This window comes from Lissotriton vulgaris, chromosome 3_1 (assembly GCF_964263255.1).
Source record: "Lissotriton vulgaris chromosome 3_1, aLisVul1.2, whole genome shotgun sequence".
Taxonomy (NCBI): Eukaryota; Metazoa; Chordata; class Amphibia; order Caudata; family Salamandridae; genus Lissotriton; species Lissotriton vulgaris.
The window spans coordinates 1103327537-1103351374 of NC_141689.1; the positions used below are offsets into that span (position 1 = coordinate 1103327537).

General features: G+C 43.1%; 1 protein-coding gene across 1 annotated transcript in view; it reads right to left on the reverse strand.

The window, feature by feature from the left end:
* LOC147727490 (alcohol dehydrogenase 1-like) overlaps positions 1-23838 on the reverse strand; it is a 188081-nt gene that overhangs the window by 87411 nt on the left and 76832 nt on the right. Inside the window, exons 4-5 of the mRNA XM_086961566.1 lie at positions 6850-6937; positions 4588-4807 (exon numbers count right to left, since the gene is read on the reverse strand). Coding sequence (XP_086817692.1) covers positions 4588-4807; positions 6850-6937 — 308 coding nt within the window. The remainder of the gene's footprint in view (positions 1-4587; positions 4808-6849; positions 6938-23838) is intronic.

Below are 23838 nucleotides of genomic sequence, written 5' to 3' on the forward strand. Positions count from 1 at the left end.
CGACACACATGCTTCATTTATCTGTACTTCTAAATTTATTTACCTGCATTTTACAAACCTACGTTTTCTTTCAAAGGTTTTATTTGTAATTTGGACTGTTATTGTTGTTGTTTATTACTGTAATGGCTAATGTTCAACTTCAACAGATTACTCACCCCCTCTATTTCTCAGAAAACCTGGTAGCCGTGAAATCATTTGGTCAGAGTGGTTTAGGCTCTTTGAAAACCATTTAGTTGCTATTGACGCTGTTAGTTATTCTCCTGCCCATAAATTTTCATTGCTTTTTGGATGCCTTAGTCAAGCTGCTCAAAGGATTTTTCATAGTATTGTACCGATTATTCCACCTACATCTCATGCAGGTAATGGACAGAGGAATGTCTATCTGGAAGCAGTTGCACGCCTGAAAAAACAGTTTTCAGAAGAACCAAACATCATGTTAGAGCGTCATCATTTTTAGACGAGAAAGCAAAAAGAGGAAGAAAAAGTTGAAGAATACATATCTGCACTCAGAGTTTTGTGAACCACATGTGATTTCGGACAACTGTTTGACAATTATATCAGGGATCAGTTTGTTTTTAATTGCGTTTCACGTAAAATTAAAGAGAGGATTTTAGGATGCAAATACCCTTCTCTGTCTGAGGTAATTGACTTGACTTTAAGCATTGAGCGTTCCACTCTCTCCAGTAAAGCAATGCAGGATACCTCTAAAAGCGGAATTAATCTTATTTCATCTTGAAACTGACCAAGACAATTCCATATGTGCAGTAAATGTTGAGAACAAAAATGTTAAATTTGTTCAAAAGAAACAATCGTTGTTTTACTATTGTTGCAGGCCCAAAAACCACATAGGAAATTCTCCAAATTGCCCTGCCATCAACAAATGATGTGTCATTTGTAAAAAGATGGGATATTTTCATGGGGTATGTAGGAATGTTAAAAAGTAATTTAATGTGAACTATATTGATTCAGATATCGAATCCTGCAGCAATTCCCTCAACAACATAATCCTTACATTAGATTGTGATGGTGAAAAGGAATCCATAAAAGGTCCTTTGTGTTCTGCAAATATTGAAAATGTTCCTTTACAGGTGATGGCCAACTCAGGTTCGCCTATTACGATCCTGAGAGATACTATAAATAATAAAATAAATAATAAATCCAGTACTTGTATAGCGCACGCATCACCCACGAAGGGGTCTCTCGGCTACTTGTTCATAGTGATTTGTTCCCTCCTATGCTCAGGTAGTTAAGCCTTTACACGTGGTCCTGAGGAAAGGTAAAAGTTGTAGCTGGTCTACTGACCTTGAAAATGTTTTCTGTGATGTCAAGAAATTAATTGTGTCTGCTCAAGCTTTACACGTTTTCAGTGACAATTGTACATCTATCATAACTGTAGATGCTAGTATTTCAGGCCTTGGGGCAGTACTGACACAAAGAGAAAAAGATCACGACCAAACTGTAGCTTTCGCATCAAGATCACTCAAGTCAACAGTACAGTACAATCGAAAGAGAAGCAATGGCATGCGTTTGGGCAGTGCAAAAATTGTAAATGTACATTTGGGGTCGGAAGTTTGAACTTGTAACAAATCCCTGATTGGTATTTTTGACAAGGTAAATTCTTCTTGTATGTCAGCCAGGTTGATGAGGTTAGTGTCCAGATTACAGGAGTGCCACTTCAATATTAAACATATCCAAGGCGGGAAGAATTTCCGAGCAGACTGTCTTTCAAGATTGTCAATGCTCAGAGATGATGACGAGGATATCTCTTCTGAGGATATCAAGTGTGTTGCAGTAGTGGATGCAGTTTGTGAATATGGTTCAGTTTTGTCAGAAAAAGATTGAAAGTTGGCTTGTGAGAAAGATGTAGTTCTTCAGAAAATCAGTGAATATTCTACTCATTACTGGCCTGAGTCTAGGTGCTTAAAAGGTGATTTGCGTATATTTGCCCAAATTTCTGAAGAACTTTCAGTAGAGATCGGAATTGTTTGGAGGGGAGAAAAATGTGTTCCCCCATCTAATTTACAGCCTTTAATTGTGAACGAGGTGCACCTGGGTCATTTAGGGGTCACTAAAACCATTTTGAAAATAAAACAACATCACTGGTGGCCTCCTTTGGATACTCGGGCGAGAAAGGCAATTGATGATTGTCCTAAGTGCCTTTTATTAGATAAACACTGGCAAACTCTAAGAGTTCCTTTACACCCCGCTGAATTTCCACGCGCTTCTTGGGAAAAAGTTGGTCTCGATTTTTCTGGCCCCTATTCCATTTTAAATCAAGAAAAGAAATATGTTATTTTGATGGTTGATTATTATTCAGAGTGGATGTGCCATGATTTTGTAAAAGCTGCTGATACTGACTCAACAATTTCATTTTTAAGTAAGATTTTCCATTTGGAAGGATCCCCCAAGGTCATCGTTTTTTATAACGGTACCCACTTTGTGTCCGAAAAGATGTGCACATTTTTGAAAGAGTTAGATATTAAATAACTTATATTCGCTTTACATTCACCTTCATAGAACGATTTGGTGGAGAGAGGAAATAAAGTGATCAAAGAAGGGATACAAACAGCGTTGGCCTCCAATCTTAATGTTGAAGATTTCATTAAGCAGAAAGTTTGGAGTTACAACACCACACCTCACTGTACCACTGGAATCTCACCTTTTACTTTATTAAGAGGCAGGGAGGCACATTCTGTTTTGTTTCCAACATGGTTACAAAATATTGCTGGGGAGAAGAAAATTATTTTGAAAGAAGTTTGTGAGAGAGTGAATGACAAACAAGCCCAAATGCAAGTTAATTTGGATAAAAAATGCAATTCATTCAATGTGGATGTTCCGGTAGGTGACTGGGTTTTAATTAAAAAGCCAAGCAAAATTAGAAAAGGAGAATCGAAATTCCTTGACCCAGTTCAAGTTCTTAAAGTTAGCAAGGGGGCTGCTTTTATTGATAGGAAAGGGTGGTGGAACAAGAGACAACTTGTAAAGGTATCTCGTCGACAGGTGGAGATTATACAGAGTAGGCATGGGAGAGTGGAAGAGGATTTAGATTGGAGTCACTGGTTAGATTTGTCAAGAAAAGACAAAATTCCATCTCAAACTTCTCTAACCCCTTTTCCTTCCTCTACTTGTTCAAATGCTCAAAATGTTTATACATGTTCTTCTCGAGGTCGTTCAATTAAGATTTAAAAAATATTTGATGGTTTTGTCAGATATTAAGAAATATGTATTACACCTCCCTTCATTATTTTTTTTATTTATGTTTTTAAATAATTTTTTTATTGAAAGGGGGAAGGTGGTGTAGCGGTAAGCGTGCATCGTGCGAGTATCACGCAATACTTTTTTGTACTTTAATTGTTCACGCGCATGTTGTGCGTAATGTCTCATGCAACTTGTTGTATTTCAAATATGTGGCTCATGCATGGTGGATCTGTTTAGTAGAGGTTCGAACGATGTCTTTCAGTCACCGTTTGGCTTTCCACTGAAGGGATGCTCCATATGCTGGGTGGAGTTATATTCCAATAAACTCCTTCTTCAAACTTCATCGGATTTCCTGGATTTCTTACTTTTACAGGATGTCAGATCAATGCCATAATGCAACAGAGAACTCAATGTCTCCCCTTCTACCTCCACTCAATCTTGGCTATCAAATAATTCAGAACACCCACTCAACCCCTCCTTGCTCCTAGCAGATTCAATGATGCTGCCACCGGTGTACTGCTCTTATTCAGCATGCCTGATGGCTCCTATGACCCTGCCACATGACTGCTGCTGTCACGTGGCAGGGTCATAGGTTTGTGATGTAGCCGCCAGGCTACTGCTAGCACTCAGCACACTTGCTGGCTTTAGCCAAGTCTGTAGGTCTGGCTCATATCTGAAAATGCAAGACAGTCCTACTGACTTTGGCAATACTTCTTTCTGTATGAAAAATGTTCTCGCCTTGAGCAAAAAGTCAAAAGAAGAACACAATTTGAAGATTTATAATCTTAGTAAAAGAGGGGCTTTCTAAATGCACCACATTCTTCATGAACTGGAACTAGTGTCATGTATAATGCAGAGTCTAAACGTATTCTCTACTTGAAAGCTAAAACAAAAATGGCAGCACATAAAATAGGGGAAATTATATATAGGATGAGACGTGAGCAGAGAAACCAAAAAGGGGGTGGGGGGCCAAGAAGAGGTGAAGAAATTAACAAACCGAAAGATGCAAAGAAGAAGGACAATGATAGAAGCCGAGGAAGAGGACAGTGAGAATAAGAAGGGAGGACAAAGGGATTAAGGAAAGGAAGGGTGCAGGAGAGAGCGAAGCAAAGAAAATAGGGGAACACAAATACAAATTACATAAAGAAAGAAGCGAAGGGAAGAAAGGGAAGTAAAAGTAAAAGCAGAAAGTAGGTAAGAATACAAAAAGAGGAAAAGATATTGGGCAGATAAGAGTTTCAGGAAGCAGGTACCATAAATTAAAAGATAAGTGTTGTAAACCTTCTTGCTATGTTTCTGGAGGTAATATAAGGTATTGTGCCTCAAAGTCACAAAAATAAACAAATTCATGCACTGAGAGGTAAAATTGCTATCATAAGAGGTCATTACTTTGGCAGTGTTAGTTGCAGATCCGTATCCAGTAGAAAATCCACATCCAATCAGACAAACTTTCTCCAGAGGGGCGGCAGCATCGATTTTAGCCACATAAATTTCATTGACAACCGTGTACTCTGTGAAGGTGCTGGTGCCAGCAAAATTATGAATCAGCTTCCCTTTGCAGCTAAACCTGCTGGTGTTGTCATCCATCAGCCCAGTAAATTTCCCAAATCTGAGTAAAGGAACAATAAACAACAAGTTTAACTACATGCGTTTTCAAATTAAGGGCCGTATTACGTCTGAAATACTAGAATTGGAGCTACAGGGGCTAGTACGAATGATTCTGGCTGTTTTTCCAAAACTGTTTCCAGGCATCAAGAGCTTCAGGACTGGGAATAAGGAATGACATGCTCGAGTTTTCTTATTTATGGTGTCCAGGATTCCGAGCCCCTATATGTTCTCGTTTTCAGCAGGTGAAAAGGGCAGTGGAAAATTCAGACGGCCCTAGTCACAAAGGTGCATTTGTATGTGCAGATTTAACCACAAATGCAATGAGTCTTGCACGTAAGTATACAACGACAATTTTTTTTGGTAGTCCCTAATTCTGACTGTAGATTTACACCCAAGTAAAGATTTATATGTCTCAGCCCCCTTGAAACTAGGGACTGGAGACATCTAAGAATTTACGATTGTAAAGTTACAACTAGTAGCTTTACACTTGTAAACAGAGATCTCTAGGACTGAGACCTCCACCACTGGGGTAGAGATCTCCATATGGTAAAGAACAGGGAAAATGATAGTGTTTTAGTTATTGAAAAACAAAATTGTTGGTGAGTTTGAAATTATTAATATTAATGTAGAACTAATAAAATAAAATGTTACATTACTGTATCTAATCAAATTGAAGGTTTAATAATTATTCAATTAATCAAACATATGATTTTAATGTATAAATATTTTTTGAGCAAAATGTAAAAATAATTTACCTAATTAGCATTCTAATATTTAAATAATACGTAATAAATCTATTTAAAGGTTGTGGTAGATTAATATACATTTTTAGTTTATTAAACGTGTAATAATTTAAGTAGCATCTTTTTAAAAAATATTAATCATTACTTTTTAAGTATTGAAAAAATAACATTTTGATTTAATGTAACTTTTAACACTTCAAGCAATTATGTACAATTAAACAGAAAGTCAAAATACCTTACATGATTTAACATTATTCCCTGCAGGGTTAAACTCCTGCCTCTATTCTTTTCTATGGGAGTGTGTTGCAGTATCGATGAGTAGGTATGTGGAATGCTAACCTTACAGCAAGGATGCGTTGGAGAACATTTACTAACGTTTTAGGGCCTTTAGTAACTTTAGAAGTATAGGTTGTGAATAACAAGGGTCTTCCTCTTTTGTGGATGGGTGTTTGTATTAGCATGTCCCTCCTTAAAATCCTTCTTACACCTCTGAACTCCCTCCCATTTAGTAGTTAGCATTTTCCAGGCACTCTCTCTGGTCCCACTCACATTTGCTCCTGGGGTCCTCATTACGACTTGGCTGGACTTTGCAGTGTAGATACCGGAGCAAGTGTTACCCCAGGATGTTTTATACCTCTTTAGTGAAAAAATGCTGACATTTTAAGCCTGCTCTGAAACAGGTAGAAAATATCAGCAGGACTTCTGGTTGGGGAAAAGGGTGTTGAATGGGAGTGCAGGGGTGAAGGGCACGCTTGGGCCTCTCCGGGGGGGCATTATCTGCTCCCCCCACACTGATGCAGGCAGTGGGCAGGTCTCTGAAATGCTGCTGGCCGCAGCGGCTCCTCAGCCTCCTCTGCTCCTTTGATAGGCCCAGTGTGTCCGGGCCTGGAATTATCAGGTCCTGAGATTTCTGACACCGATAATTCCAGGCCAAAAAATGCTTGAAATGGAAAATTGTGTTATTTCACATGGAGTTAACTCTCCACGTGAAATAACACAATTCATAATGAAGTAGCAAACTTACATGTGTGATGAGGTTCTCAAAGAAAAGCCATGAGAAGCCGAAGTGAAGCGCTCCATTCTGAGGCTTATGAATTCCGTTTTGTGGTACGTAACTACCGCAGTACTACTTTACATACTACAAAATTCAGTTTGTTGATCTATTTTTTTAGCGGGTACCAGTAAAACTTGGAATCAGGCGGGGTAGTATTTCTCATGTATATGGCTCTGTCAAGCATGCAATGAGGACGTAAGAGTGAAAGTTAAGTTTAATAAAAGTCAATTGTAAACAAAAACATACTCATTCTGAATACACATGTTTGCATATGGATGTTTGCAGCATCGACACTCTCCACACTGAGGCATGGGAATTGGGATGACTTTATCACCTATGGACAGGAAAAAAAAATTGTAATCTGAAATGATGAATACAGGAAACAGCGTAAAGACTAGATCTATTAACATATGTTCACCATCCATTATGTGTGCTTGCGGGGCTCTCTAACAACACACATAAGGGAAATGTATCCCAGCAGGCCCTGCTCAGGTAGAGCAATTTATGAAAAGCACGAAAGACACAGCAGCAGACCAAGGTCAAGCACATACGTTCCGTTAGTTTAAATTAGATGGTGGTGCAAGTACTCCCAACTCCCACTGCCAAGGGAAGCATAAAGTTCAAAATGTCCACAAAAGAGGAAGGTGCACTCCAAGAAAAGTCAGTTGAGTGGAAACTTTTTATGAAAATTCTTCTCTTTATTCATATTCGTCTTTTCATAAAAATGGCACAGCCAACGTGTTTCGTTCCCGAAGTGCCACAGGAACTTCATCAGGGCTAACACACAAGGCACCCAGGTGCTGGTGACATGTGACAAGGATACGGGTGTCCTCAATAAATCGCGTTGCCAGGGTTCGGTCGTCCCAAGCGTTTGCGTTCTCCCAAATAGTCACGGGAACCAGCACAAGTGAAAATCCTGAAGACAATAGCCTTATGTGAAACTTCAAGTAATACAGTCCTCCTGACTATTGAATCATTCGGTTGAATATAAAGACATTGTACACTGGCATTCTGGATACTCTACCCATGAACTGTGTTATCCGTATTTAAATATAGTTCCAGATAAGAGTTTGAATATGGACCCAGACTTTCTCTTACGACTTTGAGATTAGCATTCTGTTCTACCTATATTCCTAATGTTGCCTGATCTGGATTTGGATTGGATAAATAGGAGGACCCCTTTACCAGGAGGAATGTATTACTTGAAGTTTCACATAAGGCTATTGTCTTCAGGATTTTCACTTGTGCTGGTTCGTGTGACTATTTGGGAAAACGTAAATGCTTGGGACGACCGAACCCTGGCAACGCGATTTATTGAGGACACCCGTATCCTTGTCACATGTCACCAGCACCTGGGTGCCTTTTGTGTTAGCCCTGATGAAGTTCCTGTGGCACTAGGGGAACGAAACACGTTGGCTGTGCCATTTTTTTGAAAAGACGAATATGAATAAAGAGAAGAATTTTCATAAAAAGTTTCCACTCTACTGACTCTTCTTGGAGAGAGCCATTTATTAAATAGAACTAAAAATCACCTTTCTAATGTTCAATCTCTTTAAAATGCATTTTATTATAACACTGCCTTTTCCGAATTCATTAGTCATAAGTAGGATGCTACACTGCTAAAGATCATGTTGAAAATTGGTCAATTTTTCATATGTTTATGCAAGCACTTGCTTGGAGCCATACATCTCCACCATGCATGATGAACTAGACTTAATAAAATCTTGTAAGTAAATATTTATGAAATGTATATGGAAAATTTAAAAGATAGGGTTGAACACCATCCATACGGAAAACACCTAGTAGGGATACATTATAACCTTAATTTGTTTCTTGAGTAACTTTTTATTAGAGCCCCTAATGTTTTCAAGGTCAATCACAACTTATTATGGTTGACCAGATTTTATTTATTTATCTATACTACTATTATAAAGCGAGAACTGTGTGAACCTTTGAGGCGGGTAAACTCCAGAAGTACACCACCAATCACAACACCTAATACAGCGTTGGAAATGGGAGGTCCAGGAGATGGACATAGGCTATAGAGCACCACACCTTATACATTAGGGGGGGGAAAGAACGTTAGGGGAAAAGTAGTCCGTTGGGGCATGGGCGTATGCATACAGTTATATGAACGAGGCTTGCGAGCAATGGCGTGTGGGCGTGCAGTTAGGTAAACACGGCGTTTGGCATCATGGGCGTCTGTATACAATGCAGCCAGGAGCGCGGAACCGACATCCGACGGAGGCGTGTGGCCGATGGCGTCAGGGCGTAGAGGCTACATGGGACCTGCCCAGAGGTAATAGTGGAAAGGACCGTGGGGAGGAGCGGACAGGAGCGCGGAAGTGGAACCGACACCCGACAGAGGCGCGTGGCCGATTGCGAGAGCTAACTCACACAGCCTGTCAGCCCCGCGCAGCACATTGAGGAGCGGACGCAGTAGCGATGGAGGGAAGTTACAGCTATCAGTCACGGATTCATATGTTTGCAAATACATGGCGGCGGGGGGGTGAGCCGGACCCTAACAATTGTGCGGAGGCGTGTGGCCAATGGCATCAGGGCGTCGAGGCTACATGGGACCTACCCAAGTTACAGCTATCAGTCACGGGCGGACGCAGTAGCAATGGAGGAAAGTTACAGCTATCACTCACGCAATGGAGGGAAGTTACAGCTATCAGTCACGGATTCCTATTTTTGCAAATACATGGCGGGGGGGAGGGTGCCGGACCCCAACACTTGTGCGGAGGTGTGTGGCCGATGGAGTCAGGGCGTAGAGGCTACATGGGACCTGCCCAAGTTACAGCTATCAGTCACGGGCGGACGCAGTGGCAATGGAGGAAAGTTACAGCTATCACTCACGCAATGGAGGGAAGTTACAGCTATCAGTCGCGGGGAGGAGCGTCAACATCCACATGCCCAGGGGTGCAAAAATGCTGCTGGAGTGCCCGTGTCCGGGGTGCGCGATGCTGGTGAGCACCTTTCACCTCGCAAAGCCTTCCCCGACAACGTCGGGACGGGCTGCTAGTTTAATTTATAAAGTTTTCTATAGCAGGAACATGATCCCAAAGGATATCTGAGCGCTTTACAATAGGAGGGACAGGAAGGTAAAAGTTGCAGTACATGTGTCAAATCAGGATACCAAACAAAGCACATATCAAAATAGAACTAACGAACAAGAACGTATACAAACGCAAGGGGTCGACAAAGAGCAAGATAATAACTGGTACATAGCAAAATAGGAGGGGAGCAAATGATCCGAGAAGGGAAAAAACATACAAGAATAACATCTAACCAGGGCTTAAAGGTGTAGGTCCTATGCCTTAGAGCAGAACAATCCAGCACCCTATTAAGGTAAGAACTTGTTCATAAGGAATCTTTTTACTTCCACTTTGAAAGCAACCTTGGAGGAGATTCTCCGTATTTCTGATGGGAGGGAGTTCCAGATATTTGCTGCAGAGCCAGAGAAAGCTCGGTGACACGTTCTCCTTTTGTGAAAGATCTGAGGTTTCAGGAGGAGGGAGTTAGCACTCCTGGAGAATCTACCCCCTCCGGATAGTTCTAGCTTTTGCACTAGATAACTGGGGGTTTTGAAATGGGGGTCTCTGTGTGATAGGCAGGCAATCTTTAGCTGTATTTTTGCTTTGTAGGACAGCCAGTTTAGTGATTTTAAGACTGGGGAGATGTGCGCATTTCTTTTGGTACCCGTGACCAATCTGGCCGCCGCATTCAATGAGGCCCTTAGTGGGGCCAAGGTATATTTGGGGAGACTGTATACAATAATAATAACTGTGGGTCTAAGGAAACTCAAAACTCTGTATTCAAACAATGTGTCTTATCCATTATCTGATGCGCTAGGTCCCATCACTTTGTGATATGGAATCCCATCAGTTACTCTAACTGGACCGCCCTGTTTGTCATCATTTGGGCCAGTCTCAGCAAGTGGTATGTCCACAGCGCATACTCAGTACACACCGATATAGGTAACTGAAAAGCAGTGCACAAAAAATACCAAGTGAGAGTGAGTGATTAAAAATGGATAGTGGTTGCAAAGAGAAACTTTAATGAAGAGCAATCCACTTCCAAGATTAAAAAACGTGGAGTGCAAAATAACAGTAGTTTTAACAAATATCTACTGCCTGTTCATGTAGGTCGACATGTTTCTGCAGTTATAGATACTATCTCCTGCTTCCTCGGGACCAAAATTATATTTTGCTACTGTTTATAAAACGTGAGTGTGTGTTGAACAAAAATCAAACAAACATTAGGATATCAACTGATAAGGCCTTCTCAATACTCCTGTTAAGTAGAAGCTGATTGCCACAGGAGAAATGAATCAAGTGTGGAGAACACATATAAAAGAAAACAGAGAGAAACACATTAATGAAAGTTATCTGTCATGAGTTTCCATTGCTAGCATTGTTTATGTACTCGCAAAATTACAAGTACAAAGCCCAACCATTTCTGATTTGTAAATGCCTCTCACTCACCTAGAGTTTGAGAGACCGGCGCCGCTCCTCGCCTGGCCACAGCTCAGGAATCGGGGGCACCGCTCTAGTGTTAACAAAAATGAACCACAAAAAAGACCAGTGAAAATACCTCATAGTGACCGCCAACCCATAAATCTTAAACCATTAGATTCAAGCAGTTGATTCAAACTGTTGTTGACAACATCTCTTCTGGCACACTCCTTCAGTTCTTATTTGTTTGGAGCACCAAAAGGATATTGAGCCATAAAATTAGGAAGATATAGAGAGTTTATTAGTATATCTGCCCGAGACTCAGGGCAACAGGTGTTAAACCTGTATTAGACCGCTATTGATGCTGCTAAGATCACCTGATTGCAGCACATTTTTAATTCCATTTGTAGAAAGTGCTAAATCGCATTTGACATATTAATGTCACAGGAGAGCGAGGTAGAAAGAGCTATAATTGAAACAATATCGTTATGACTTACAAAACACACCCCCAGCCGGGTGTAGAGTGCGCCGTGATATGGCTCAATAACAGCACAACTAAGATGCCACAATCTCTATAGTTAGGAAAATGGGGATAACCACTCGCAAAATTGTATGCGCTATCGGAAACGCAGTGCGAACAGGTTCACCTACCTGTCCGTCGATATCCCAGTCAGGCATCTGCGCTGTACAGGGAGGCGGCGAGGAAAGCTTTCTCACCGTTTTTCTAGATGCGGAAGTGTTGGTTCGTTCCGGCATCGTGTTGGTGCGCATGCGCCGAACCTTCTGTCGCGCAACTGACAACGGGGCAAAAAAGCTGCCCATACTGGTCCCTGAGGTCTGAAGGAACACTGTGTCTTCGACCCGAAAGAAATTTTCTTTCATCGCCATTGTGGCGAGTTCCATAATGAAAGGTACTGGAGTGATGGAGTCCCAAGTTTGTTCGCGTAGTAGTGACTCTACCACCTCTAGTATCTCATTTTGCGGTATTGAGGTGTAGAGGGAATCTACATCAAAGGATACTAAGATATCCAAATTGGTGTCAAACTCAATACCTGGTAAAGTTTTCAACAGATCTTTCGTGTCTTGAATATAAGTTGGCATCAACTTTACCAGGGGTCGCAGAAAGATGTCGACAAATGTCGATAAAGGTTCCAAAACAGACCCGATGCCGGAAATTATGGGACGTCCTGGTGGAGGGCGTTGTGTCTTGTGAACTTTCGGGAGCACATAAAAATATGGCATCACCGGATTGGGGGTACAGAGGAACGAGGCTTCATTTGCCGTGATCCAGCCTTCTGACAGTGCCTCCTCAGTGAGATGTTTGATCTGCAAAGAAAGTCTCTTAGTCAGGTCTATAGACAAAGGACTATACGATTTGATGTCACTGAGTTGTCTGAGACATTCCTGCCTATAGGTGCTTGTGTCTAGCAGGACCGTAGCGCCACCTTTATCTGCAGGTTTAATGATAACTGCATCATCTTTAGCTAGACCCGTCAGGGCCTGCTGTTCCTGCCTTGAAAGATTCATGAATGGTGAGTTAGTCTTGGTAAACAGAGTCTGAATGTCATGTCTTACTGCTTCCTCAAAGGGTAATACCTTAGTTGGGATGGTATGTGGTAGAGGCATGAAGTTTGAAGCCTTTTTTAACCCTGTATTGGTTTCAGTGGAAGGGCTCTCAGAATTCAAAAAGAAAAAATGCAGTCTGATCTTACACCAGCGCCACTTATGTACCGCCCACTTACAACAGGAATGGACGCAGAGGGGGTTCCACCTACGGTACATCGACCTCTGAGGACAATTCCAGTGACTCAGATTCTAGTTTTCAAGGCAACCCTACTAGCCAACAAAGAGGTAGAGGAAACAGAAGGAACTGGAGAGGCCAAAATTATGGTCCCAATCAATTTACTCCTTGGTGGTCACCGAATCCATGGATGACAGGAGGTCCATTTCCTCCCCAACCTATGGGCCCTTTCGGCCCTATGCCTTTTCCTCACAATCAGAACTTGCAAACTTTTTTAGTGTTTGGCCAAGGAAAGACAAGAGGCAGAAGACGATCCTCCCGGAGAACAGTACAGTGGACAGTACCTCCGCAATCGATGGGTCTACGGAGCGGCAAACAAGTACCCCAGGAACAAGCGGGAACGAGCACAGAGACAGTTTGATAATCAACTTAAGCTCTAGAGAGCTCACCCCTACCGAGACTCAAGTGCTGAACCGAGGACTAGGTTTTGTCCAGACCACTACTGGAGATCCTTTTCAGACCAACATTGAGTTGGCTCAGTTCTTCAGGAAGATCAGACTGCATTTTTTCTTTTTGAATTCTGAGAGCCCTTCCACTAAAACCAATACAGGGTTAAAAAAGGCTTCAAACTTCATGCCTCTACCACATACCATTCCAACTAAGGTATTAACCTTTGAGGAAGCAGTAAGACATGACATTCAGACTCTGTTTACCAAGACTAACTCACCATTCATGAATCTTTCAAGGCAGGAACAGCAGGCCCTGACGGGTCTAGCTAAAGATGATGCAGTTATCATTAAACCTGCAGATAAAGGTGGTGCTACGGTCCTGCTAGACACAAGCACCTATAGGCAGGAATGTCTCAGACAACTCAGTGACATCAAATCGTATAGTCATTTGTCTATAGACCCGACTAAGAGACTTTCTTTGCAGATCAAACATCTCACTGAGGAGGCACTGTCAGAAGGCTGGATCACGGCAAATGAAGCCTCCTTCCTCTGTACCCCCAATCCGGTGATGCCATATTTTTATGTGCTCCCGAACGTTCACAAGACACAACGCCCTCCACCAGGACGTCCCATAATTTCCGGCATCGGGTCAGTTTTGGAACCTTTATCAACATTTGTCGACATCTTTCTGCGACCCCTGGTAAAGTTGATGCCAACTTATATTCAAAAAAGGGGGTGGTGATGGATCAGCCCTGATCTTTGGACTGGGTAAGAGTGGTCTGCTTAATTCAGTCACTCTGTTCATCACCACCCCCTTTTCTGAATCGTTTTTGGCCACTATAGGTGTGGCAGGGTATACTCAGACATGAGTCCCTTTCTCACTGCACCATCAGGATTCAAGCAAGCCGGGCCGAAGACGGCTGAAATGCCAGAAACCGGTCCCCGGTAGCTTGTCTCCTTTCTGGTGAAGAATTGGCTTGGTAGTTTAGTCTGCCCTGCTCCCATGATGCACTGGGCCAGGGACAGACTGATTTGCATATAGCCAGGTTCTGAGCTGGGATGGTGCAGTGAGATAAATAACGGTGATGGATCAAGCCCTGATCTTTGGACTGGGTAAGAGTGGTCTGCTTAATTCAGACACTCTGTTCATCACCACCCCCTTTTCTGAAACTTATATTCAAGACACGAAAGATCTGTTGAGAACTTTACCAGGTATTGAGTTTGACACCAATTTGGATATCTTAGTATCCTTTGATGTAGAGTCCCTCTACACCTCAATACCGCAAAATGAGACACTAGAGGTGGTAGAGTCACTACTACGCGAACAAACTTGGGACTCCATCACTCCAGTATCTTTCATTATGGAACTCGCCACAATGGCGATGAAAGAAAAATTCTTTCGGTTCGAAGACACAGTGTTCCTTCAGACCTCAGGGACCAGTATGGGCAGCGTTTTTGCCCCGTCCCTAGCAAACCTATATGTTCATAGGTTTGAACAAGAGCGTTTACTATCATCTACAAACCCGTACTTACCATCAATAAAGGTTTGGAAACGCTACATAGATGATATTCTGGTTGTGTGGCGTGGAACTGTGGACGAACTTAAGACCTTTCATCAGTGGTTGAACGAGCAAAATACGTTCTTACGTTTCACTATTGAATTCTCTAAAACCACCTTGGCTTTCCTGGACCTTCGGATCACAGCAATTACAGGGGGCCTCGAATCTGAACTGTATAAGAAATCCATGGCACGAAACTCCTTGCTTCAATATGACAGCTGTCATCCTAAGGCCCTCAGGGACAATCTGCCCTTTGGGCAGTTCTTGCGTATTCAGCGCAACTGCAGCACTAAGGAGGGCTTCAACAAGCATGCTGGAGAACTTGAATCTTGTCTTCGCAACAAGAAATACCCTAAAAAATTGATTCGTGATTTCAAAAAAAGAGCCTCAAACAATAATCGCGAATCCCTCCTAGAAGTCACTCTCCCGAAACCGAAGAATGAGAGGATAGCATTTGTAAAAACATTCAATACACGGTCAAATGCCATCAAGAAAATTGTAAAACTACATTGGAGGATCCTCAACACTGGCCCTGACAACCTTCCTGTACCTCTATTTGCGTACAAAAGAGGATCAAGTCTCAAAGACCGGCTAGTACACACTAGACCTGGTCCAAAGAAAAGTCATCAAGTAGGCACTCTATGGGACCTTCCACCAGTGGTGGGTCACCATCCCTGCGGGAATTGTGCTGCATGTGCACAAACGGCCCACACAACAAGTATTGACATCGGGACTTCTAGACGGTGGGAACAGAAGCAGTTCACTAACTGCAACAGTTCCAACCTTATCTACCTTATTAAATGCCCCTGTCCCTTACAATACGTGGGAATGACAACAAGAAAAATAAAAGTAAGGATATCGGAACATAAGAGTACGATCCGATGCAAGAAGCAAGCGACCCGCCTCACGAACCACTTCTTAGAGGTGGGACATACACCCACAGATTTTTCGTGGACCGTGTTAGAACAACCGCGGATCCCCCCGCATATTGTGGACATCACGAAATATCTCTTCAAATTGGAGCAAAAATGGGTATACCGTCTGAATACAGATAAAAATGGCCTGAATGAGGACATACCTTGGACCTCATTATAGAGTGATGCCATGTCTTGACCTCCAGTATTTACATCTCCAAGTAGCAATGTCAGCTATGTGGACTTTCAGTTTTTGTGACTTGAGAATGCACATATCGTCCTATTCACCCCTAGGACTACGTCTATATGCCTTGTCACACTTGAGTGCACACTGAGATTATTGTTCTGTTTCATATTATACATCATATCTCAGGCACTCGGTAATGGACTGATTGTCTTATAACTATCCCAGGGTCATCCTTTGCTTAATAACTGTGCTTAAAATAGGTGACCTGTAATACTAACTACACCGTGCGGTTCATGTTTGATTTTATATATACATACAAATGAAAAATTCTTTCTTCCCCCATGAAGTCGCGGAAATTGGTAACAATCTTGACACCAGCTCGGCCTTGAGTGATGAGATGCTCTATCAAAGTGCCCAGTTCATACTGCTTTGGAACTTTAATTCCAACTCCTTGATTAATGTAATTTATTTACATTGTCTTTCTTACTATTCGTATCATAAAGTGCAACATCGAGCTAATCATACTCGATGTTATGACTACACTTCCATGATTCCCCAGTCGCTGCACTGACACGTTGTCAGTTGCGCGACAGAAGGTGCGGCGCATGCGCACCAACACGATGCCGGAACGAACCAACACTTCCGCATCTAGAAAAATGGTGAGAAAGCTTTCCTCGCCGCCTCCCCGTACAGCGCAGATGCCTGACTGGGGTATCGACGGACAGGTAGGTGAACCTGTTCGCACTGCGTTTCCGATAGCGCATACAATTTTGCGAGTGGTTATCCCCATTTTCCTAACTATAGAGATTGTGGCATCTTAGTTGTGCTGTTATTGAGCCATATCACCGGCGCACTCTACACCCGGCTGGGGGTGTCTTTTGTAAGTCATAACAACATTGTTTCAATTATAGCTCTTTCTACCTCGCTCCCCTGTGACATTAATATGTCAAATGCGATTTAGCACTTTCTACAAATGGAATTAAAAATGTGCTGCAATCAGGTGATCTTAGCAGCATCAATAGCGGTCTAATACAGGTTTAACACCTGTTGCCCTGAGTCTCGGGCAGATATACTAATAAACTCTCTATATCTTCCTAATTTTATGGCACAATATACTTTTGGTGCTCCAAACAAATAAGAACTGAAGGAGTGTGCCAGAAGAGATGTTGTCAACAACAGTTTGAATCAACTGCTTGAATCTAATGGTTTAAGATTTATGGGTTGGCGGTCACTATGAGGTATTTTCACTGGTCTTTTTTGTGGTTCATTTTTGTTAATACTAGAGCGGTGCCCCCGATTCCTGAGCTGTGGCCAGGCGAGGAGCGGCGCCGGTCTCTCAAACTCTAGGTGAGTGAGAGGCATTTACAAATTAGAAATGGTTGGGCTTTGTACTTGTAATTTTGCGAGTACATAAACAATGCTAGCAATGGAAACTCATGACAGATAACTTTCATTAATGTGTTTCTCTCTGTTTTCTTTTATATGTGTTCTCCACACTTGATTCATTTCTCCGGTGGCAATCAGCTTCTACTTAACAGGAGTATTGTGAAGGCCTTATCAGGTGATATCCTCATGTTTGTTTGAGTTTTTGTTCAACACACACTCACGTTTTATAAGCAGTAGCAAAATATAATTTTGGTCCTGAGGAAGCAGGAGATACACATAGTATCTATAACTGCAGAAACATGTCGACCTCCATGAACAGGCAGTAGATATTTGTGAAAACTACTGTTATTTTGCACTCCACGTTTTTTAATCTTGGAAGTGGATTGCTCTTCATTAAAGTTTCTCTTTGCAACCACTATCCATTTTTAATCACTCACTCTCACTTGTTATTTTTTGTGCACTGCTTTTCCGTTACCTATATTGGTGTGTACTGAGTATGCGCTGTGGACATACCACTTGCTGAGACTGGCCCAAATGATGACAAACAGGGCGGTCCAGTTAGAGTAACTGATGGGATTCTATATCACAAAGTGATGGGTCCTAGCGCATCAGGTAATGGATAAGACACATTGTTTGAATACAGAGTTTTGAGTTTCCTTAGACCCACAGTTATTATTATTGTATACAGTGTTTCGTTGAGGGGCTATAACTGTGAATGGTCTCTAAATATCTCCCTTGGACCCTATTCTCTCTGTTTGTGTTGTGATATTTGGGGAGACCACAGAGCGTAGCACTGCCATCGTCTAGCCTCAGCAAAACATGCGCTTGGACCACTTGCTTGAAGTCAGCTTGTAGGAGGAAAGGTTTGAGATTCTTCAGTGTCATCATCAGGTTGTTAGCTCCCTTGCAAACATTGCTGATATGAGTCTTTATTTTCAAGTGCTTGTCCAGGGTGATTCCGAGGGATTTAGCTGAGTCAATAATGAGGGGGGGGACATTGAAGGCAGTGAGGTGGTTCATCCGGAGGTAAAGCTTAGGAGTGTGATTCGGAGGAGAAATGAGAAGGAATTCTATTTTGGAGGTTGTTCTCAGTTAACCAGTTTTGAGTAGTCCATAGGGTAGTGCTGAGTGAAATGATGTTATCGGGGGAGGAGACTCTCAGATAAAGTTGGGTGTCATCCGCATACATATGGAAAAGAATGTCCATGGAATTTAGAGCATTAGCTAATGGTTCAAGAACCAGGTTGAAGAGTATGGGAGATAGGGCTGACCCTTGGGGGACACCCATGGATACTGGTGATAGCTGGGAGAGTGAGTGGTTCGCCTTCACTCTTTGGGATCTGTGATGGAGGAAGGATGAGAACCATTGCAACACCGGACCAGATAGGCCTATCCTGTGCTCCAGAATGAATAGGAGGTTGTCGTGATTATCAGATCAAAAGCGCTGCTTAGATTCATAAAACACAAATGAAGGAAGCCAGGTTTTACCCTTGTATATTTCCCCACTAACAACTAACAGTTTAAGGTAAGTGTTTACTATGCTCAAGTCCTTTCTAAAACCGTACTGAGACACTGTTAAAATTGAGAGTTCCTCTGCCCAATGTTCCATCCTCTCTAGTATGATCCGACCAATCAGCTTGGCTGAATAGTCCAAAGATTATACTAGTCTATACCATAAGGGGTCACCCTTATTATCCTTTTTTCAAAATTGGGATGATAATAGTCTCCTGCCATCAGGGTGGAAAAAACCCAACTCCTGCTGCATTAAAGACATTAGGTAAAAGTGGGGCCAACAGGTCCTTGGTGTTTTTATAAAAGTCCCCATGGGTGAAATCCGGGCCTGCAGCTTTTATCTAGGGCAGTTATCATTTCCTTCAAAGAGAAAATTACTCTGGTTTCTGGTTTTGCTCATTCAGTATTTGATATAACATTGTTATCCTTTTAAGGGGTAAATATTTTCATAAAATGATTACTTCAATCTTGGGGAGCAATACGAGAGTCTGTTGTGAACAACGATTTATCTCCAAGAAAAGGACCATTTCTTTTTTTCCAGAACAAGGATATATCATTGGTTTCTGCTGCTTGTAAGAGATTTCTCCAGGCTTCTTCCTGTAGATGCCTTTTGCTGTGGACCATTGCCTGCTTGTAAGTTTCCCCAAGACTGTGAATCTCCACTCTGACCCTTCATGTTGAATATAAAGCTGTTCTCAGATTCCTAATGGACTTTGTGCAAGCCTTGTCAAACCAACCCTTGACTTTTTGTTTCCTGTCTCGGTATGGTTTTACTAATGTAGAATTGATTGATTCAGAGATGTTAATATGTGATTGCACAATAGAAGTGTAATCTGCAGTATAGCCTGAGCATATCATAGCATCCTGTTTACACTCATTAATAATGGAAACAATACATTCATCAGAATTTACACCAGACCATTTCATTCTCATACCCTTGGGTGCCTGTTAGACCCGACACCCTTGGCGTGGTTTTCCCCCTATCTTTTTGCCTCTGCCTCCTGTATTTTTGATGCTGTGCTGGATTTCGTTTTTGCTGGTTTAGATGCTTTGGACACTCTGCCACTGCTGATCAGTGTCAGAGTGTAAGTGCTCCCTATGGAAATTATCCTATTGATTGGATGTACCTGATTGGCATATTTGTATCACCGCGAAGTCCCTAGTAAAGTGCACCGGGTGTGCCAGGGCTGGTGATGACAGATGCTACTAGTGGGCCTGCAGCGCTGATTGTGCCACCCACATGAGTAGCCCTAAAATGGTGTCTCAGGCCTGCCACCGCAGTGCCTGTGTGCAGTCAGTGGACTGCCATGTCCGCCTGGTCAGTGTCCCCACTGGCTAGGCCTAACCCTTCCCTTTTTGTGCACATTGGTCACCCCTATGGAAGGCTCAAGGTACCCCCTTGGGCAGGGTGCAGTGTATATTAAAGGTAGAGCATGTACTAGTGTAGGTAACATGCTCTGGTAGTGAACAGCAGCCATTTTGTGTGATCACTGCTGCAAGGTTATCTTGCTCAATAGACTAACATGGGGGAGGCTGGTCCTAATGGCTACCAGCCTATCTTCCCATAGGAACAAGATAGGACATAAGTGATTGATATCCCTGAACTCAGAATTTAATAACACATCTTTTAGGAAAGGTTGTTTTTAAATTCTGTGTTTGAGAACAGTACTTTTAGAAAGTGGCTGTTCTCTTGTCTGACCTTTCTGTGTGCCTGGACCTGCTTGTGGATTGACTGTCTGGTTGGAGGGTGACAGGGGCTGGAGAGCCCCCAGGAGGTTGTCTGAGTCAGCCTTAGGCTGAATGACTGCATCTGCAACTAGAGTGGTAGGAGGAGATAGCGCCTGGGATTGAATAGGGCTGTGCCTGCCTGCCTGCAACAATGCTGGCTCCACCTCCTGCTGAGCGGCTGATGACTCTGCCCCTCACTCTGAAAGGAAGGAAGAAGCCAGGAAAACAAAGTACTCCAGCAACACCCAGAACTGGTTTAGACCGGGCTCAGGGCCCACTTGCACAAAGACTTCAAAGACTTTGAGGGGTATAAGAGAAGGACCCCTGACAACAGATTTTCAGATTTCTACAATCAAGAGGAACCTCTGCCAGAAGAAGAACCGCTGAAGAAACTAAAGAAGACTGTCCTTGCTGTGTGCTCTGGGGCTGACCTGTTTTGCTGTTCAACTGAAGGAGAGAAGAAGGGGACTTTGCTGTGTGCTGTGACCCCTGCCTGCTAGAACTCCAGACTTTGCTGTGTGCTGTGTCTGCAAAAATCTCCAAGGGCCTGAGAAGAGCTGGCCTCCTGTCTTTTAACCCAGGGTCAAAAGGTTCCCCAGAATCTACAAGACGCTATGAAGATCGTGCTTTATTTGCTACTGAGTGCGTGATTTGTAACTACTGGCCACGGAGGAGGATCGGTGAGTTCATCGGCACATTATCGCAGAGGATCGGAGGTTCGTTGTGCCTCCCTTCGTGATCTATCCCCCAAAAGTAACTGGCGGCTTCACAAGCACTCTGCCCGCTTCCTTCACCCCAAAAATCACTGTGCCGCGTATCATCGCCGCTGCCCGGGGCCTGAAGCCGTCTGGGAATCTGGCCGTCCCTTGCCGGGGCCGCGGAGAGAGAAACCGAAGGAGCTGAGTCCTGATTGGCTCAGAGAGCCGAGCTCCCTCAGTAACGCCGTGCTGCGATTGGTCCCAGGCCGTCGCGTCATCAGCCAGCCGCGCTGTGAGTGGCTGAAGCGTTGGAGAAGCCTCTGCGTCATGAGGGGCTCACCTGAAGGGCCGTTCACCGATTGGCTGGTGAGAGGAGACGACCCGAAAGGTGCCAGGAGCCGCGCTCGAGTCTACGAGAAGACCCATCCTCGCTGAGGGAGCCGTGAGTGTGTGTGTCACCCCCGAGCGGTCGCCCCAGTCCTAAAGTTGCCCTCTGGCTCCCCGCCGCTCGTTGGATTGTCGAGAGCGAGCGGAGAGCAAGCGGGACCGGCCGGGGCCGTGGTACGGCCTGTCCTACGTGGGGAGACTCCTCCTGGCGAGCACAATACCGGCGCTTCCGCGGAACAGCGCTCAGGATAAAGCCTTTGCTTATTGCAAGTATTCACAGCCTCAATTGAGATTCAACCCCTTCCTATTATTTTTTAAAGACTGAGACTGAACTGTGATATCCCCAATAACTTCCTACCCACTGCAAGGCCTCAAGAAGAGTTAATTGAGTTTTTACCTGTACTGCCTTGGTTCTATCTGCCTAAAGCTAGATAAAGATATATTTTTGATATACTTACCTGTGTGGTGTCAGTTTGTGGTGTATACTGAAGTTATTGTGGGTGTTAAGTGCAACTACCTTACACATTGCCTTTGGGATAAGCCTGTCTGCTCGTACCAAGCTACCTAGGGGGTGAGCAGGGGTTATCTACAGTGTGTATCTCTCTACCCTGACTAGAAGTAGGGGTCCCTATTTGGTCAAAATTACTTACCTCTACCAACTAGAGACCCCCAGTTCTAACAGTGCCACATTCTGAATACTCTTACGAGGTTGCTTTATACATAACGGGACATTAATTGTCAAGATCAGGGGATTGTGGTCACTCACAAAACAGAAGATCACAAACTTTTATTATCTTATTATGAAAACATTTAATGTGATCAATTATCAACCAAGCCCCTCTCCCAGCAAAAGAGGGGAGGGGAGTTCCCTATGAATGTTACTTTGTTCTACTGTATTAAAAATGTATTTAACCAGTAAAACATTCAATCTTTCATCATAAATGTTATGCGGAAACCAGTTAATCCTCCTCCCTCTGCATCAAGAACGCCACATACTTTCCTTGAGGGCATGGGGCATAAAACAATATTAAAGTCCCCTGCCCATATAATGAATGAATTCGTAGTGTTAGAATGTATGGAGAGACCTAAGCTCTTACCCACAGTGAAAACCAAGTCCCTTCAAGAATTATCAGACATAATATTGTAAAAAGTTATGATCATCTAATCAGGATTTCCTTTTGACTCCAATAAACCATATTGATAAAAGGAAGAATCTATAAGAGACTTAGAAATTGAAAAATGAGATACAGTTGACATCAGGACAGACAGACTACCCTTTGCTCTCCTTGCTGTGGATGGAATAGCTGGAGTAGATACTGGTACTAAGCATGGGCGGAAAATCCGTTACGCTCGCGGATTTTCGGTAAATTCGCAATCCCCGAGATTCGCGAATTTCCCGCAAAATCCGCGAATCCGCGAGCAGCGGATTTTATGGCTTGCTCGCACTGTTCGCGTGAGTTCGCGGCTTCCCAGTTCAACTTCGCGCCCCGCGAATAAGCGCTAAATTGCAGAAATACGATCTTAGCAAAACTGAAACTACTTACCAGGTTCAAAAGTTCAAGCTCATCATTAGTAGCCATTTCCTGTAGTGCTTCCTGAGGGGCCCCTCCAGAGTTCAGTTGCCTACTTGCAACTATTATGTTACCCTGCTCTGACCCTCAGAATAGTTACACAAAGGTGCTGAATTACAGCTAAGGCAGACAAGCAGGAGCCAGGCTGGAAGTTCAAATCCAGTGACACATTAATCAGCCCCTAATTCATTATTGTCAGTTGGGGCAGGGCAGGTGTTGTAACTAATTTTGCAACAATTAAAGCACTTAGCAAGTGCAAAAGATCACTAATCAGGAAGCACTAAGGAAGCAGGTGCCAGCTAAAAAAATATTATGTGACACATTAATCAGCCCCAAATTAATTCAGGTCACTTGAGGCAGGGAAGGTGTGCTTTGCTTTGCCACAATAATGTACACTGGACAACCAGAGGGTGCTGTGATGAAACAGAGGGTGGCATGGGTGTGCCAGAGGGTGGCATGAGTAGTCAGAGAGTGGCAGTGGTGACAGAGAGTGGCAGTGATGAAGAAGAGTGTCCCAAACAGGCTGGACACGTAGAAACAACAAGTTCGCAAAACTTGTGACCCGACAGGTAAGTTCGCGTTTGCGAAATTGTACAAAACCCTCGCGAACTGGCAGAAACCCGCGCGAACACATAAAAAAAAAATC